Raw genomic sequence first — 19,547 nt, 5'->3', positions numbered from 1 at the left:
TAAAGATCTGTATTTCAGGCAGCCTTGTTCTGACCTGATTTAGGAATTATCCTCTGACATTCTGACCTCCCCAATAGCCAGTACTGTTTCAAATACTCTCTTCGGTTGGAACCTGTGCCTGCAGCAAACATTTCTTAAAAGTTAACATCACTAGGATGCCCACTGTACGGCCATGTACAGCAAGTATGGAAATACACAGATATGTTCCTATATACACCTATTCATGCTCTAAACAAACAGCAATACACAATGTATACATATCATAGCAAAAAAAACTATTCTAACCATCAAAACAACACTCTGTGCCACCACGTTTTCCATTAAGAAAACCTCAAAAGTACACCTTGATACAGTCATAGAGAATTCCAGAAGTAAAAAGAGCATCTACTTTCTATTTCATTACAGCCTCCACATTCCATGCTTAACATATCTCTTGCTTTCAACTTGTCTTTTACCTTACCAGAATATTAGTTTCCACTTAGTCACGGACCAGAGTATGACCTCTTCCTAAGCTCTACACTAGTGGTCCTTAACCTTGTGACTTCTGTGGACCCTGACTTAATCATTATTGGGATCTAGGGACTCCCCACTAAGTCATTATTGAAATCTGGGTAACCCAACCTAAGAAATGTTGATCATTTAAACAGCCAAACAATACACGAAATAATGGAAACAAACATTAACCAAACACACAAATGCTAAAATACTTTATTTAATTCACAAACAATAAATTAAAAATTTATATTTTAATAGGAAGGTTGGAGCTTCTCTAAATTCCTTCTGTCCATTTAAAAAACGAATACAACATTGAACAGAAAGGAACTACTTTGTGTGTGGATGAGCACCTTGTGAAAGGGCGTTTAACACCACTGGAGGTAAATGTGAATGACAAAACCACAGACATACTGATGAAATGTATTTGAAAACCCCTATAAGCAACTATGTAATAGAGGTGCTAGTAATTTCAAAATGTCTTGGATAACACAGACATAAAACAGCCAATTGTCCTGCTATTGGCTGCCACCCTCTTGCCTTTAAGAAAGAAAGAAAAAAGAAGGAAAAAAGGAAGAAAAGAGAAGGGTACAAGGAAAACAAGAAAGAAAAATAGGAAAGAAAGTGGAAGGAAGAAACCGAAAAGATGAAGGAAGAAATTAGAAACATAAAAAGGAAAACACAAAAAGAAGGAAAGAAAAAATGAAAGAAAGGAAAAAACTATAGGAAAGAAAGAAGGCACAAAGAAGGAAAGAAATAAAAAACAAAGAAATGAAAAAGAATGGGAGAAAGACAGAAAAGAAAGAAAGAAAAGGAAACAAATGAAAAATAAAGAAAGAACTACAAAAGAAAGGAAAGAAAGAGAGAAAGAAAGAAAAGAAAGAAGTAAGAAAGGAAGAGAAGGAAAGAAGAATAGAAAGATGGAAAGAAGGATGAAGGAAAGAAAGTAGGCAAATAAAGAAGGACAGAAAGACAGAAGGAAAGAAGGAAATAAAGAAAGAAGGAAATAAATAAATAGGGAAAGCAGGAAATAAATAAGGAAAGCAAGTAACAAGAGGAATAAAAGAAAGAAGAAAAAAAGAAAGAAAGCAATAAAGACAGAGAGAAAGAAAAGGAGAATCAAAGAAAAGAGGTAGGAAAAAAGGAAATTTAGAAAATTGTTAAAAGTGCATCAAATTAAACACAATAAAGGCTAGTTTTCTTCCTGGGCAATGTATAATAAAGGACCACTGGTGAAATTAAGTTCAGAATAAATGTGTTCTGAAGAATTGTCTGTTTATGGATTCAGAATTATAATATTGAAGCTTTTAGTTTGTGCTACAAGTAAAAAGAGGACAACTTAATACTGAACGGTTCCAAATGGACCCAATCTGTATGTTGTGAAATATCAGTAGTCAGACACTTCAGAAGGAATTTACAACTGCATTGCAGGAGACAGGAACTGATAAAGCGTGGAATGTTTCCTGTGCTCACATCTGGTATAATACAACCTGCTTTCATCTCAGACTCTAAACACAAAGAAAAATCAAAAAGCCTTGCACTGAAGGGAACTACCTTGTGTGTGAATGTTCTCATTGTGAGAGAGCATAATGCAGTCACTCAAGGTAAGGTTAACCAGTGATTAAATTAGGTTTACGCATTGCCCCCGGCTGAAGTGGGTGGAAGCAACATTGAAATGGCGCAATAACTGACCAATGGATGAAGCGAGGTGGCTGAAATATATATATATATATATCTATAGAGATAGATCTTGAGATATAGATCTTGAGATATAGATATAGATATATAGATATATATCATACATGTAATCTTAGTAAAATCTGCAGGTCTTGGCTAATGCCAGAGCCAAAGTAAATCCCTTCTAAGCACCCATTAGGCCAGTCATGCGCACTTGCTGTCCTGGCTCCCACAGGCAGATTTATGACTTGGGCTCACAACCCACCACTTTCAGAGCTCACCAGCCACCACAGTGTCATCCCTTAAAGTATATATGGTAGTCTAAAAACAGATCTGTAGAGAGAGAGATACACAAGGTAGGGTTCTTTAAGTAAATGGCACAATGTTGAGTGTCTTCCTACAGGTTAGTTAAAATAGGGCACCTGAAAAGCCTGGAGGCTTCCCATACAATGATGTATATGATATATATTGTATGTGTAACACACTTTTGTGATCCTGAGAAAAGCTGTTCATTTATCTATGAAAAAAAATGTTTACTCCTTGGTTTATGAAGATGGTCCATGGTTTGAGAAACATCATGACTTTCAATTTGTGGGCTGAGCCAATACAAATCCAACTTTACATGCTTGCGTCATTTTTACAATGCCCTGAAAGTAAAGTAAACCTAACATAATTAAGAAATCCTGAAATGTAATTGTGTAATGGTGAATCATTGATATCAGTAATTTGGTGTTGCCTGCTATAATTCTACAGTGGTAGAGCAGATACTGGGTTCGAGGATGAATGTTAGAGGAGAATGTCATGTTATTGTGAGGTGCTTACATTCCTTTCTTATTTAGTTGTCTATGATACAATTTTTGAGCAGTGTAAATGATGCCATTAAGATGCAGCGTTCAGCTGGTATCTTGCTGGTGGTGCTGTGTTCTAGAGCACATGATTGGTGATAATATGCTACATTCCTTTATGACTCTGTGCTGCTGTTCTATGGATGCTCAAAAATCACACTGATGTTTCAGCCCCACTATATGTAAGGAGAGGTTAATTACTATGGTGCAGAAGGGAATAGTCATGTGATGCCACAGTGATGTGCGTATTTTCCTATACACAGGTGTTTGGAATTCTGAATCCTCCTATTTAGAAGGTCTGTATTTCTTGTGGAATCGCCGTCAACAAAACCTGTAGCTTCATTGTCAGGGAATCTGGAAACAAACACAGAAAACATATTTTACTATTGCAAAATCAGTGTAACAGACAGTAGCCGGAGGGTAATGTCTTACAGAAGTTTCATTTCCTATATCAGCATTTAACAATGGAGAATCACTATGTGGCTAATACCCTAACCACGCCCCTGACATGGCTCTAACCATAATTCTATTACTACAATAATCATGACCTAAAGCCTGGCTTTAATTTGAATTCTAAATCTACCTAAACTTTATTCACCATCTTTACACTATTAATGGGTATTATTTGTAAATAATTTGTTTGAATATAATGTAGATTACAATAATATGATGGACAAAAGAGATCACAACACATACCACAGTGTAAGAGTAACATCAGTCATAGTAAATACCCAATCAGCAACATCCACTTAAATCAGTCCATTTTCACAAAAACGTGTTTTCTAATGTTGTACTCTAGTACAAATAAACACTCAGGGCCCGATTCACAGAACTATCTTAAGACAAAATCCTAAACTTACTACTTTTGGTATTCACAGAAGTTAGGATTTTGTCTTAAGTTTATCTTAAAACAAACTTAAGACAGACTTAAGGCAGACTTAAGACAAAATCCTAACTCAAGTCTGTCTTAAGTCTGTCTTAAGACAAACTTAAGACAAAATCCTAACTTTTGTGAATACCAAAAGTAGTAAGTTTAGGATTTTGTCTTAAGTTAGTTCTGTGAATCAGGCCCTCACATCGATACACCTAGATGTAGACATAGAAGAGGTGGTCCTTCATTTATGTGCACAGTGGCACATTACACCTTAACCTGCAATTATTTGATTAGAGAACATTTTAATGCCGCCTATGTAAATGCTCCTTCTAAGTGTATGGATTAATGCTAATTACTGGAAGTGTAGGCTTGGTGGGTACCTTGATAAAGAGAACTTCAGTAGAACGATATCCAAAGATACTGTCAACTATATAGCTAATTTTTCATTATATGCATAAAATTGAAAAGCTCGGAGTCTTCCTGTGTCTTTCAAGTCATAGACTCTGCAAACAGTATGATACATGATATGATATAATATGATGTGATATAGGATTTATCCTTATAAAGTGCACAAATGCCCAGGGGCATCTTAGTGCTGGCAATTGTCAGGAAAGATCACTGGTCCACTAATGGGTGGAAAACAACCATGTATTTAGTGCTTCTTAAAATGTCAGAGATTTATCATGTAAAGGAAGGTTGTTCCAAAATTTAGCAGTGCAGCAGATGATACTTTTGCTTCCCCAGGATGTGTGTTTAATTTTTGGGACCTCAACACTTTTTAGTTAAGGCATAACAAAGCTTCCTAATAAGAGTGTGCCATTCGAAGCTATGCTTTAGGTATTCTGGGGCAGCCTCATGAAGAGCCTCATGGACAATACAGAGTCCCCTAAATGCAATCCAGTCTCGAAACAGTAACCAGTGAAGATTAGGCAATGCATGGAAGACTGGTTGGAACAGTCGCTGCTGGATATTCATGTATAGGGTATTACAGCAATCAGTTTTGGCTAGCAAAAGGGTCACTATTGCTGAAGTTCAAACAGGATGCAGGGAAGATTTTTTTTATTATCTTCAGGGTATGGAAAGAGGAAGAAATCAAGTCAAGTCAAGTCAGGGATATTTGTATCGCGCACATATCACGTCCAAAGAGTCTCATGGCGCTTGCAGACGGCTCTGACAGGGGAGAGATGGATCTTAATTTGCAAAAAGCCATGTCTTCAGCTTTATACAAAAGCAGCTATGTTCAGGGACATTGCGGAGGTCGTGGGGCATTTTGTTCCATGAGGTGGGGGCAAGAAACGAGAAGGCACGACCTCCATTTCTGGAGGTGCGTATCCTGAGAGATGTTAGCAGAGACTCTGAGCTAGATCGCAATTCTCTTTAGGGCTGGTACCATGTTAACTTATGAGACCAATATTTTGGGCTGTTTCCGTACATATGTTTGTGAATTAAGCATAGTGTTTTGAACAGGATTTGTTTTTTTACCGGGAGCCAATGAAGGTTCTTTAAACAGGGGGCCGATGAAGATCTTCGTGGAAGGTTGAGCACAAGTCGAGCTGCGGTATTCTGAAGGACCTGGAGTCTATTCAGATGGTGCTCGTTGGTGGCTAATAAAAGTGCGTTCCCATAGTCCATTCTATTTATGATAAGACCCTGGACTAAGGGTTTCCGGGCCTCCACTGGAATCCACTTGAAGACCTTCCTGAGGCTGCGCATGAGTCCAAAGCAGGTCCCTAGAAGATGATTTATTTGGTTTCAGAAATGAATGGCAGTCAGAAATGACTGAGTTGATTTTATCCGAGAAGGTTAGCTTGTTGTCAAATATAATCCCCAAGTTCCTGACTTTCCTTATCAGCGTTGGAAGAGTTCTTAAGTCCCGTGGCCACACATCACTGTGTGCTATGCCTGCAACCAACTGCCTGAGGCCTATGTAAGTCACCCCTCTTGCAGGGTGCACTAAGTGGGGGGGATAGTTGCATTAGCACTGTACCCCTACAGTGTCTAAGTCCATTCTTAGACATAAAGAGTATATGATCTGGGAGTTGATCATTACAAACTTCACAGCTCCATAATGGCTTTACTGAAACTTGGGAAGTTTGAGAGCAAACTTCTCTACCGTCATGGGTCATGGGTCATTAAACCCATACTGATGTCATTGTGGGATTTTCATGCAACATGCACTCAGAGTGCATCTTAGAGATGCCCACGGAAAAACAATCAGCCTTGGTGTGGTTCCTGAATGTCTGCCCACCATTTGCCACACCAGACAGGTTTTTGGTTGCCTGGGTAGAGGTCCTCCACTCTCTCGGTCCAACAACAAAGCCCATCCTTGGCAGAGGTGTCATACCTCTCCCGCAGGATGAACTGGGTCCATGAAGGGGAAGCTTCAAAGGTCGGCTGACTATGTAAGCTATCCCTGCCCCCAGCAACTGGCTCTCACTGGTTCTGACCCCCACTTTGGGTTGGAGAACCGGTGAGAAACCAAGTTAGGAGGAAAGGTGTGCCCACCTTTGCCAACCCCACCCCTCAGGTGGGGGGAGGCGAGGTGAAGCACATATCTCAGAAGATGAGGTGTCCAGCCAGTTAGAGAGGATCATGCCCCTCTACCACTGGAAGGTGGCATAATAGGGGGTGTACTCACCCTAAGGAATGGACCTATTGGTTTTGACCTGCACACCATTGTAAACACCCCTAAATTTAGAACCTTGCCTCCTCAGATTAGAGGAAGACTGAAGCAGGGCCGAAGAGCCATGCTGACCCAGGAACAAGAGGACTCCGACTGTTTTTGTCCGAGCCCTCCCGGCTTGTCCAAACTCTAACCTGCCTGTAGCAAAACTCTGTACAGCAGTCAACCCCCCCCCCCACCGAGCCCAGAGGACCAGCACTGCCTTCATCTCAAGGACTCTGTCTCCCGTGAGCACCGGACAGGCTCAATCCAAGACTCCAAAACAGAACCTGGATCCAGGTGGCTCTGCGGTTCTGCACCCGATGCCCGAGTTCAAGTGGCCCAAACACACAAGGACAAACAAACAAAGAGGATTCCCCAGTGATACTGCCCTGGTATCTGGTGATCCCTGATCTACATCAAGCTTCAAGCTGATGCCTGCAGTCTCAAACTGAGCAGTCCCCCAACCATAATTGGAGCTGTTAAGAAGATCTGACACCTAAAGACACCCCTTCACTCGATACTCCACAGCCTTGGGTGGCCCAACCAACAGTGTCCAGGCATCTTCCAAGAATCACCTACTTCCCCTGCCAGTATTCGCCCTCAGGAAGCCCCCTTGACCGAGCCTGAAACTTATTTTCAAACCAGAGATCTCCATTGCAAACCACAGGGCTCCTGACGTCTCCTTTGCACTCTGCATCCAGCCCCCTATGTGCTGCTGGTGGTGCAGCTCATGTGCTGATTGTTGGACCCTGCAGTGCTGATCCTAACCCCAGGAGCTTTGCTCTCACAATCGAGTGGCATGCTCATAAGCAGGTAGGGACATTTGAGTGCCTACGGGAACCTTGGTGTGAGAAGTTGGCCTGTCATATGCAGTCCACTTGTTATAATGGGCACCTTGCACCAGTCCAAACAACCCTTATTGATGATAGGTTTTAGAACACCTTTATTGAAAGCTATCCTAGTGGTAGCTATGGAGAACAACCTTCAGGCTAAATCTTGAAGGAGTGTGAAGCAGCTTGGTTTACCAGATTATAACTGTTAGGGATTAGGTCCCATTTAGGGTCTCCTCCTCTTTCTTTATTTTATGTACACCGGTCACCTGGTCTAGAGTAGGCGGGCATGGGAAATAAAGACTGCTCCTACCTTTGTTTCCTCGCTTGGTTTTGCTTCCGGTTGCCTTCGCCTGGATTTTGGAACCTGTGACTTCGTCAGCCTTCCGTGACCCTTCCTTGCTCCCTTCATTCCTCCCGGTGATTTTTCGGGACCGGCGGCTGTCGGTCCCGGTTTTGGTAACCCTTTCCTTGGGAACGCTCTGGAGAGCTTTTTGTGTAGCGTCCCTGCCTGCCTTCATTCTTCCTTCTCATTTCCTGACACTTTCTTACCCGGCTGCGTAGTGAAACTAGCCCCGTTTCTGGTATTTTGTGAACCTCTCAGCCTCGTTGTGTGAGGTTTTTGGTGTCTTTTCTGGGCTGTGGCAACCTTAGAAGAGATATTGATTGTGTTTGAAGCCCGAGCTTGTCGGTGACCACCGAATCGCGCTACGTCAGAATTTTAGTACCCTACACCTTGTGGAAGTGTGATAAACAGGTTTTTTTTCTGTCATTAGACTTTTTCCCCTGACTGAATACGGAGGTGGGAGAGCCTTTTTCATTTTTTATTTGGAGCTTGGAGCTTGGAGCATACAGAACCTTATTGCTGCTCTGCCTTGCAATTCCTGCCGGTCAGCTCAGAAGACGTCCCAAGATCTCACTGCCGGTAAGAGGGTGGTTTGTACGACAGAAGGGGGATTTGTGTGTACATGAGTAAAGAAACAGCTGGTTCTTGGTGGTGCCCCATATTTACCCCAAAATATCGTGTGCTTTTATCCTTGGATCCAGGTATCTGGTTGGTTGTGGGTTGTTTCGCTACGCCTGAGACCAGCAAGCAGCAGGAGCATTCACGCCTTCAGAAAGCTCACCGGAACTCCAGTTTATCTTCTCTGGTTTGTGTCTGCCTCCCACCCTCTCCCTGTGCTCCTGTGGTAGTGTGCTGTATTTCTAACCGGTATACGGCCTAGGACTTCGGATAGAGGATTGGGTTACTCTTCGCCTCTGCAGCGTTGCATAGTCGGATGGTAAAGGTAACAATAACCTCTTGATTGACCAAATGAAAGGGGAATCACACAAGGTATATATATATATATATGTATATATTACTAAACACTCTCTACTAACCTCTTTATGACATTAGAGAACAATATACACAATATCAACACATCAGAACGTAAGGAATAGCACAATGGGCCCCGGGGGGAGACCAGACCATATATTAAGAAAGTGGTATAAGAACCCCAACTTGACTAAACACAGTGCCTGGAGCATGTAGAATCACTGGGACCCCATGGACCCACCCAAGGTAGTGATACAGGGGGACCCACGGGGGACGCGTGCAGTGTGAGAACACAGCCACGAGCTCCGTAAAATCCACTGGGAATGTCGCAGTTGGAATTTTAAAGAAAAAGGACACTTCAGGGAGGACTTGGAGCAAACCCTGTTAGACTTAGAAGGTTCTAAGGCCAGCACCCATGTGAACACCAGAATAGTCGTGTTACCTCACCCAGGAAGGCCGGGTGAATCGGTGCAAAATGGTGTCGGGAATCGTCGCTGTTTTCAATGTTGAGATGCAGCAAAGTACAGATGCCGTGGAAAGGAAAAGTGTCCGGTGTGATGCTAGCCTGGATTGGGGATGTGAAGAACCTGAAAGCAGAGGGGACAGAGTCTGGGTCACTTCAGGGTGAACAGGGGCACAGTAGACCAATGCCCACCAATGTTGGATGTTTTCGGTGCGATGAGGTGAAGCTTGACATTGCGTTCTCGACTTCTGAATCACAGGCAAGAACAGTCTCTGCAAAAAACCCGGAAGAAGCCAAATGAGAGGGATTGAGCATTAAAGAGACAGCTTGGTATATTGTGATTCCTCGAACGTGGGGAGTAAGAGGAGCAGCAGGTCAATGGGATTCTGAACTAATCTGGGAGCAGACTGCAGAATCCTGAAATAAAACAAACAAAACACCAAAGCAATTATAAACAAGAAAGTGTGAAAATTATAACCTCATTTACATAGATGGCAGACAAAACCAGGAACCGCTAATTAAGGGCGAGTGAACTACTCAATGATGATGAAACAACTTCCTCATCTAGTACAAACACAAGAGGAACAGCAGGAGGAAAAGGAAAAGAAAAAGATAACAGAACAATAGTAAACGTCCTAAGAGAATTACAACAAAACCAGATCTTGGAAATTAACAAATGGTGGGAAAAACGACATTAGAAAAATACATAGAGTTTAAAAGAGTCCCCAGAGGGCTACGGATACTCATCATGCCCACATTGAATGATTTAGACCCGGATTTGATAAAATTATGGCAACAGGACACCAATGAGTGTTCCTTTAAACTCATGAGGACAGGTAGAGGTGTGGCGCCGCGGCCAGGGCGACTGACGCTGGAATCTGGGGACCACGGTTCGATCCCCGGCTCCGGCGGCAGGTTAGCCCAGCACCATGTGACTCTGGGCAATAGCTCGCTTAATCTTCCCGACGGCCCCCAGCGCCTAGAGACCCTTACGGGTGATTGTGCGCTTTACAAATGTGGACTTTACTTTAATCATACACGCTGAGAGGAAATTGGAGAAGATTACGAGCATAATCCAAACACTGGAACAAGAGTTAGCGAAAATCCCGGTATCTGAAGAAAACAAGGAATTAATTGAAAATATGGAGAAAAAATTGAACAAACATGAAATGGAGGTAGAGAAAGAAAAGCAAACAAATTCACGAGGGACCGGATGGATTATGCAAATGGGCGCATATATACGTTTGCCTGCAAGTACGACACTTTAAGAAGTAGAGTTGTGATGGACAAGTGCGCTGGAGCAGTGAATACTGACACAATAGACAGCTCAGAAATCAGCTCAGCTGATGAGGACGCAGCAATAACTCCACTGGATTTTCACGGGGGGATACAATTGGCGCAAATGATAACGCGACAAAAAGGAAGAGGCAGAATCAACACGTGGGGGAGAGGACAACCAAAACCACAAGCAGAAGGGGCAGAAGAAGGAGCAAAACCAAAGAGAGGAAAAGGAAAGCAAACATAATCCTGAAAAAATGCGGAATAAATCAAGATAACAATTTGGTCCTGAATATATCCGATAAACAACTAACGGACGTTCAAATCAAACTATTAAATCGAGGACTATCCTACTGCCCCAACAAGGACATGGATATCCCCAATGTACGGATTGATCTCTACAAGTTCTGTAGGAAAATTAAACTTAAAAAATACTTTGTGGAGAAGAAACCTCAACCTAATGTCTGTCAACCAGAGGAAACAAATCCATCCTTAATTGCACAAAAAGATCTACTAGCACATAGAGCATTAACATCATTGAGAGAGGATGAATCATCAAATATAGAGACAAGCCAAGACTCGTTTACATCAGATATCAACTTCTGTAACACTATCGGACTGACAACAAATGTAGGAGGTGAAAGTGGACTAAGAAAACAGTTCAGGTTCTGTCCACAGATGCCACCCAGGAATAAAATTGATTTATTCTATGAAATAATGGTAGAAGAAGTTACCAAGATGTCAAGCAGATCCATTGCCAACAAGAACATGGATTGGAATAAAAATAACAACAAAAAAACGTGGAACCTCTCGCCAAAAGAATATCAGGCAATCACAGAACTAAAAAATGACCCTATAATAATAACCAAATCCTCGGATAAAGGAGGAAACATTGTGGTCCAAAATGTTACCGATTATATTATTGAGGCAAAGCGACAGTTGGAGAACCAAGATCATTATTAGTTATTGGCCAATAACCCAATGAAGGAATGGACAAATGAATACCATACACTCTTGCTGGGGTGGAAGAAAGAGGCCTAATTGATTTTGATGAATATTGCTACCTGAAAACAGACAATCTGGTCATAGCCACTATCTCCTTTCTGCCGAAAGTTCATAAATCGATTGAGAGACAACCTGGCAGACCGATAGGGAGTTCCATAGGATCGCTTTTGGAAACAACCTCAAGATTCATTGACATCTTCCTCATGAATTACGTAACAATGCTTCCATCGTATCTAAGGGACACCATGGACTTCCTAAACAAAATATCGAAAATTAAGTGGAACCCAGGATACTTGATGACCACAATAGACGTAACATCACTCTACACCTCGATACGTCATGAAGACGGAATAAGAGCCATCAAGAAATTTCTAGAAAAAAGATCGATCAGCCACCTTGAACACTCAGCCTTCTTAATCGACATGTTGACCTACTGTCTTGAACATAATATTTTCCTCTTCCTTGGCGGCCTGTATTTACAAAAACAAGGCACGGCGATGGGGACGTCTTTTGCCCCAACTTATGCAAACTTAATGATGGCGCTTTGGGAAACCAAAGTCGTGGAGGAAGAAAACAAAAAGCACTCGAAAATAAAAAAAATGGTGTTGATTTATCGACGTTTTATTCGTCATATGGGATGGAAGTCACGAAGACTTACAGAACTTCATCGACTCTCTGGAAGAAAATGATTACAACCTCCATTTCACATCATCTATAAGCGAGACCAGTATAATTTTTCTAGATGTGGAGGTCTTTATTAAAAACAAGAGACTGTGCACTAAAATGCACCGGAAACCGACATCCTGTAATAGCATTCTTCATGCTAACAGTGGCCATCCAGTGAAACTAAAATGGAGAATACCTTATGGTCAGATGCTTAGAGCTAAAAGAAATTGTTTAGAGATGGAGGACTTGAAAATGGAGATCGAGAGGATGAGTAGTCGATTTCTGGAAAGAGGATATCCTTTGGAAGTAATCCTAATGGCAAAATCTTGGATGAACCTGAAACAACGATCGGACCTCTTAATCCCTGCGACGGATGCAGTCAGGTCGACACATGAGAATATGACAGAAACAGAGGGTACAACACGTTTGATCATGGATTTCACCAACCAAAGTAAGGAGCTGAAGAAGGTGATAAGGAAGAACTGGGAGATTCTGTTACTGGATGAAACTCTGAAGGAAAACCTAACATTTTTTCCAAGTATAACATATAGAAAAACGGCATCTCTACGAGTTATTTTAACTTAGAGTCACCTAGAAATCCAACCACCAAAAAAAGACACCATGGCTGACAACACCAGGTTTTTGGAAATGCTCCAAGTGTAAAGCTTGCGAACAGGGTTCTAACATCACAGAATACAAATTACAGAATGGGAGAACTGAGAAAATTAAGGATCACATTACATGTGAATCAACATTTGTGATCTACAGGTTGACATGCCCTTGTGGAAAGTACTACATAGGGAGTACCATCAACAAATACATTATCATGAATTGCACCAAAAGGATTGCAGTAAGTTGAAATATTCTGGGATTAGAATCATAAAACCATCAGAAAGAGGAGGTGATCGTACATTGAAACTTCGGAAAATGGAGTCTAGTATGATTTTGGGGATGGGCACAGAATACCCACACAGACACAACCTGGATGCTGAACTGTATGTACATTTGTAAATAAGAACAGAATTTGAAGGACTGTGTAAATGAATCTGAACAGGTTCCGCTCAAAAATCAAGAATGTAATAACCTTTTTGTATATAGCTGTGTATAGGGTATAAATAGAAATCCCTTCCTCCCTGGAAATTTGTAGATGAGTGCATATGCGTAGTAGACATCCTCATGAGAATCAAGACCAGGCATGAGAAATCCGAAAAGCGGATACTAACTCTATGTACACAACTTGTAATTTAAAATCCCATGGAAGGAATCTGAATTAACTGTATATAGGATTAATTTTAAGAAGTGGAATGTGGGGCCTGGTACTTCACCATGAGGGCCACATTATAACTTCAATTATAACTTCAAATATACTAAACATCTGAGGATTAAGGACATGTACATGAGAATATATCTACCATAGAATTCAACACAACCGAATGGTCTTGGCAAGAATGGGTTCCGTTATCAGATGCACTACAACAACACAATGATTAGAAATGATAAATAATTGTAAATAACAGGGTTGTAAATATGTAGAAAATGAGTAGGAAGTCACGTTATGTCAGTTTCAAGAAAAAGTACTTTACAATGAAATGTTTACATAATTTATGACTTGCTACAAATGGAGATAATTCTATAAGGCCTTGTAAAATGCACTATTTATAGATTATATATAATTGTTGTGATAGAATAATTTATTGCAATGAATGAGGAAATGACATCATCTTCTCGCACACAGCACTTTAAGAGTACTTTACAGGAATGGAAGAAGAACAAAACAAAATGGCGACTTTGTTGAGCCATAGTTTGTAAATGAGGTTAACAATCTAGTGTTTAATGAACACAAAGAAGGGTACTATCACTGAGCACTTTTTATAAATTTACTAGACACTTGGGACTCTATGGTCCAGTTGAAGGCTAATTGTAGACGAAACGCGTAGGCCGTCCTATCTTGCACGTCTTTGCACAAGGTGTTTTGAAAAATAAAATAATGTAGATAACCTACCTGCTGTTGTGCCGTGACTTCGGCTGGGAAAAGAAAGGAGGCGAGAGGTATCGAAGGAATATTTGTATATATTACTAAACACTCTCTACTAACCTCTTTATGACATTAGAGAACAAGATACACAATATCAACACATCAGAACGTAAGGAAATAGCACAATGGGCCCCGAGGGGGAGACCAGACCATATATTAAGAAAGTGGTATAAGAACCCCGACTTGACTAAACACAGTGCCTAGAGCATGTAGAATCACTGGGACCCCATGGACCCACCCAAGGTAGTGACACAGGGGGACCCACGGGGGACGTGTGCAGTGTGAGAACACAGCCGCGAGCTCCGTACAATCCATTGGGAAAGTCGCAGTTGAAATTTTAAAGAATAAGGACACTTCAGGGAGGACTTGGAGCAAACCCTTTTAGACTTAGAAGGTTCTAAGGCCAGCACCCATATGAGCACCAGAATAGTCGTTTTACCTCACCCAGGAAAGCCGGGTGATTGGTGCAAAATGGTGTTGGGAATCCTCGCTGTTTTCAATGGAGAGTTGCTGCAAAGTGCAGTTGCCATGGAAAGGAAAAGTGTCGGGTGTGATGCTAGCCTGGATTGGAGATGTGAAGAACCTGAAAGCAGAGGGGACAGAGTCTGGGTCACTTCAGGGTGACCAGGGGCACGGTAGACCAATGCCCACCAATGCTGGGTGTTTCAGGTGCGATGAGGTGAAGCTTGACTGCCACGGGACCAGGAGACATCGACTATGACCAGAGTCTACAGGCGAACTGTCCCACAAAGGATTTAGAGTACTGGGGGGGTCTGTGTCCGGATCGGAGACCAACAAGCCTTGGCAACAGCAACCCACGTGGTGAGAGTAAAAAGGCTTCGGGATGGACCAGCAAGGTCCAGGTGACTCTCCAAGCGATGGAGAGTCAGGGCACATCTGGAGCAACCAGGTAAGCCTGTTCAGAGTTACAGTACCCCTCTCAGGGACCCACAAGTCAATGGACAAGGAATCGTGAAAGAACCTCGCGAGGAATCACTAAATACCAGCCCACGGTTCACTCGTGGAGTGTAGGCCAGTAATCTTCAGTGAAATCACTACTCGGGGTCTGGACTACAAGTAGCCCAATGCTTCGCCTTACGGATAGCCAAGAAGCATATGCAGCTGCAAATGGTCACGGTGTTCAGGGGTTCGGGTTGCACGGTCCCCACGAGGGCTTTGGATCTCAGGTTTGCTGAGAACATGGATTGTCCTCGGGGAATCTTGGAAACCCACCTCCTGTGTTGCAAAGTCTTCAGTGTCCTTCAGGAACTGCGTAGTTGCAAACCGGACAGATGCGTCTTTGGTGCCTGCCTTGCAGGGGAGTAACTCCTTTACTCCAAGGGAGATTCTTCAGTCATCCAATGAAGTGTAGATAGTTGAAGTTCTGGGATTCTGTAGCAGAGTTTCGTCCAGCTAAATCTAAAGTCCTGGAGTTCGGGGTTCCTACTTTATACCCAAGGAAGGGGTGGGACAAACTCTGGGGACCCACCTATCCTGACTTATGGGTCAGGATAGAGGGGTAGTTACACCCATGTCATTTGTCCAGTTTTGCACCAGAGCAGGGGCTGGTAGCCCCTGTAACTGGTTTGAGCTGGACTATGCACAGGGACACCAAATGTGCCCCCAGTGCAGACATCAAAGCACTCTTGGAGTGCACCCACCCAGCCCCAATACACGAAAGCCTGTCTGGGAGGTGGCTACACCTCCCTGTGACAGGAAACCTATTGTCCAGCCTACCCTGCCAGAGTTTCGTCCAGCAGCAGGAGGGCAGACTCGTGTCTGTGGCTGCAGACATCCATTTTGTGATACCAGGGTTCTGTTAAGCTGGTGTACCGGTGTAGTCATATTTCTCCCTCTAGGAGGGTAGAATTATACATCCCCCCGCCAGGATTGGTGGATAGGCATGATTCCAAGGTGTTTGACACCAAACACAACATTTTTCCTTGCAGCTATTCCAAAGTTAGCATTTACCACGAGGTTATAATGCACTTAAGAATATATGGTTTGGCTGCATCACAGAACAACACCGGATAATAGATTTTGAAGGCTGCAGAGGGGCCCTGCTCATGCATGGGCACCCTCTCACATAAAACCCGGAACCCTACCTTCAGGATTGATAAGGTCTGCCATTGGGGTGACTGATAGGTTTATATGTGTAGTGATATAAGGTAGATATAGGGAACCTATATCTAAGTCAGGGGTGCATACACCACCTTACACAGGCTGCTGTAGCAGACCTGTTGTGTCATTTTGAGTGGTCTCTCAGGGGTGGCATAATACATGCTGCAGCTCCTGAGAGGCCGAAGGGGTATCTATGCCCTGGGTGTATAGGATACCATATACTAGGGACTTATAAGGTTATCCCATAATCCAATCTATGGTGCACTTAAAGTACATGCAATCATTTTAGAGAGGAAGCAGCTAGGCTGGGGTCCTTGATAGCAGGGCCCCAGCCAGACTAAAGTCGAAAAACAGTGAAATATCAGCAAAAAGTGGGGGTAACTATAAGAAGCAGATCCTACTCTCCTATACAACCCCACCCCCCAAAAGTAAGGACATTAAACTAACCTTGACCAGTTGAGTCTCATGTTCTAAGTGGAAATATCTGGAGAGTCCATCTCCATTGGCATGGTTACTCCTAGGTCTATGTTCCACTGTATAGTCCATCCCTTTTGGGAAATAGACCACCTCAAACGTTTGAGGTTTTCACCCTACGTCTGTTTTAGCCATAAGAGGGGCATATGGTCTGTCTGAACAGTGAAGTGAGTGCCAAACAAGTATGGCCTCAGCTTCTTCAGAGCCCAAACCACAGCAATTGCCTCCGTCTCAATAGCTGACCAACATTTCTCTCTGGGGGTCAGCCTTCTGCTAATAAAAGCTGCTGGCTGATCCTGACCTTCATCATTCAATTGTGATAACACAGCCCCTACCCCCAACTCAGATGCATCTGTTTGGACAATTAATTCTTTGGCGTAGTTAGTACTTTGTAGAATGGGAGCAGTGCACATGGCCTGCTTCAGGTCATCAAATGTCTTTTGACAGCTAACTGTCCGATGAACTTTCTTTGGCATTCTTTTAGAAGTTAAGTCATTCAAAGGGGTCAGTATGGATCCATGACCTTTGACAAGTCTTCTATAGTACCCAGTCAGGCCCACGAAAGCTCTGACCTGAGTCTGGGTAGTTGTAGCAACCCAGTCCATGATGGTCTGGATTTTGCTCTGCAATGGTTGAACCAGGCCTCCACCCATAAGTGGCCCAGGTACACAACCTGACTATGCCCTATCTGGCACTTGGTGGCCTTGATAGTTAGGCCTGCTTTCTGCAGGGCCTCCAAAACATTTCTCAGGTGGACCAGGGGATCCTCCCAGGTCGAGCTAAAGTCAGCAATATCATCTAGATATGCTGCACTATAGTCTTCTGGGCCTGTAAGGACTTTTTTCACCAACCTTTAAAAAGTGGCAGTTGCATTCTTCAAACCAAAGGGCATCACCACAAACTGGTAGTGCCCACTAGGGGTAGAAAATGCTGTTTTTGGCTTTCCATCATCAACTAATCTGATCTGCCATTAGCCAGCTGTCACGTCAAATGTGCTCAGAAACTTGGCCGAGGCCAAAGTATCTATAAGCTCATGTGCCCTTGGAATTGGATTAACATCTGTCCTAGGGACTGCATTGAGACCCCTGTAGTCAACACAAAACCTAATTTCTCTCTTGTCACCATGGGTGTGAGGTTGGGAGACTAATACTACTGGACTAGCCCAAGGGCTATCTGAGGGTTCAATAACTCCCAATTCTAACATCTTTTGGTCTACAGTCCTGATACAGTCCCTGACATGATCAGGTTGCCTGTAAATCTTATTTTTAACAGGCAGACTGTCCCCGGTGTCCACTTCATGAGTGCACCAGGTAGTCTGACTTGGAGTCAGTGAGAACATACATCTAAACTGTTGTAGAACTTTTCTGCAATCAGTTTGTTGCTGGTCAGTGAGACTGCCTGCCAAGGCTACACAATCTACTGAACCATCATCAGGGTTTTGTGAGAGCAGGTCAGAGAGTGGATCACTCTCTTCCTCCCGTCCCTCAGCAGTAGCCATGAGCACGCCCATGTCTGCCCTGTCAACATATGGTTTGAGCCTGTTGACATGGAGCACCCTAGGGGGACTCTGGGGAGTTCCTAGGTCCACCAGATAGGTAACTTCTCCCTTTTGCTCAATTATAGTATGAGGGCCACTCCATTTGTCTTAGAGGGCTGCTGGAGCAACAGGCTTCAACACCCATACTTTCTGCCCTGACTGGTAAACAGCCAGCACAGCCTTTTGGTCATGCCAGGCCTTCTGTAATTCCTGGCTAGCCTCAAGGTTTTTAGTTGCCTTCTTCATGTACTCAGCCATCCGGGAGCGGAGACCAAGTACATAGTCCACAATATCCTGTTTAGGGGGTTTGAGAGGTAACTCCCATCCCTCCTTCACTAGATACAAAGGACCCCTAACTTGATGTCCAAACAGAAGTTCAAATGGGCTGTAACCAAACCCCTTCTGTGGAACCTCTCTGTAGACAAATAGAAGGCAGGGCAAAAGTATGTCCCTTCTGCACCTAAGCTTTTCTGGGAGACCTCTATTTATGCCCTTGAGGGTTTTGTTGAATCTCTCAACTAAACCATTGCATTGTGGGTGATAAGGGGTGGTAAATGTATAATTTACTCCACAGGCCTTCCACATAGCAGTTAAGTAAATAGACATGAAGTTTGCATCTCTGTCTGATACCACCTCCTTAAGGAAAACCCACCCTGGAAAAGATTCCGAGGAGGGCCCTTTGCCACCACAGGAGCTGTGGTGGTCCTAAGTGGGATTGCCTCTGGAAACCTAGTGGCATGGTCCACCACCACCAGTATAAATCTCTGCCCAGATGCAGTTTGGGGACCCATGGGACCAACAATGTCAATCCCTGCCCTTTCAAAGGGAACCCCCACCACAGGTAGTGGTATTAGGGGGCCTTTGTTGTACCACCTGCCTTACCACTGTATTGACAGGTGACACAAGAGGGACAAAACTCCTTTGTGTCTGCAGACATGTGAGGCCAATGAAATTAAGGGACAATTCTGTCCCAAGTCTTGTTTTGGCCTAGGTGACCTGCTAAAGGGATGTCGTGTGCTAGTATCAATAGAAAGCCCCTAAACTTCAGAGGTATTACAAAGCTCCTGCTGCACCAGGCTCGGGCTCTCTATTCTCTGAGTAAAGGAGTCCATCATCCCAGTAGATCCTATGGGACCCACTAGCACTCCCAGCAGCCTCAGCAACAGCATGTTGTCTGAGGGGTTTAAGAGAAGGGCAGCTCAGCTTCTCCTGGCTCAGCTCTGCCCTGGAATGGCCCCTTGTCCCCAAGAACTCAACCTGATCAGGC

The 19,547-nt window shown here is 43.3% G+C and overlaps 1 protein-coding gene across 1 annotated transcript in view; it reads right to left on the bottom strand.

Annotated features, from left to right (window-relative positions):
• Positions 1-692: 692 nt before the first annotated feature.
• The window catches only part of LOC144762123 (cystine/glutamate transporter-like), a 365,267-nt gene continuing 346,412 nt past the window's right edge, over positions 693-19,547 (bottom strand). Inside the window, exon 11 of the mRNA XM_078647254.1 lies at positions 693-3,368. Coding sequence (XP_078503380.1) covers positions 3,304-3,368 — 65 coding nt within the window. The 3' untranslated portion in view covers positions 693-3,303. The remainder of the gene's footprint in view (positions 3,369-19,547) is intronic.

The sequence above is a fragment of the Lissotriton helveticus genome, chromosome 1_1, assembly GCF_964261635.1.
Source record: "Lissotriton helveticus chromosome 1_1, aLisHel1.1, whole genome shotgun sequence".
Classification (NCBI taxonomy): Eukaryota; Metazoa; Chordata; class Amphibia; order Caudata; family Salamandridae; genus Lissotriton; species Lissotriton helveticus.
This window is presented reverse-complemented; position numbering and strand designations above follow the sequence as displayed.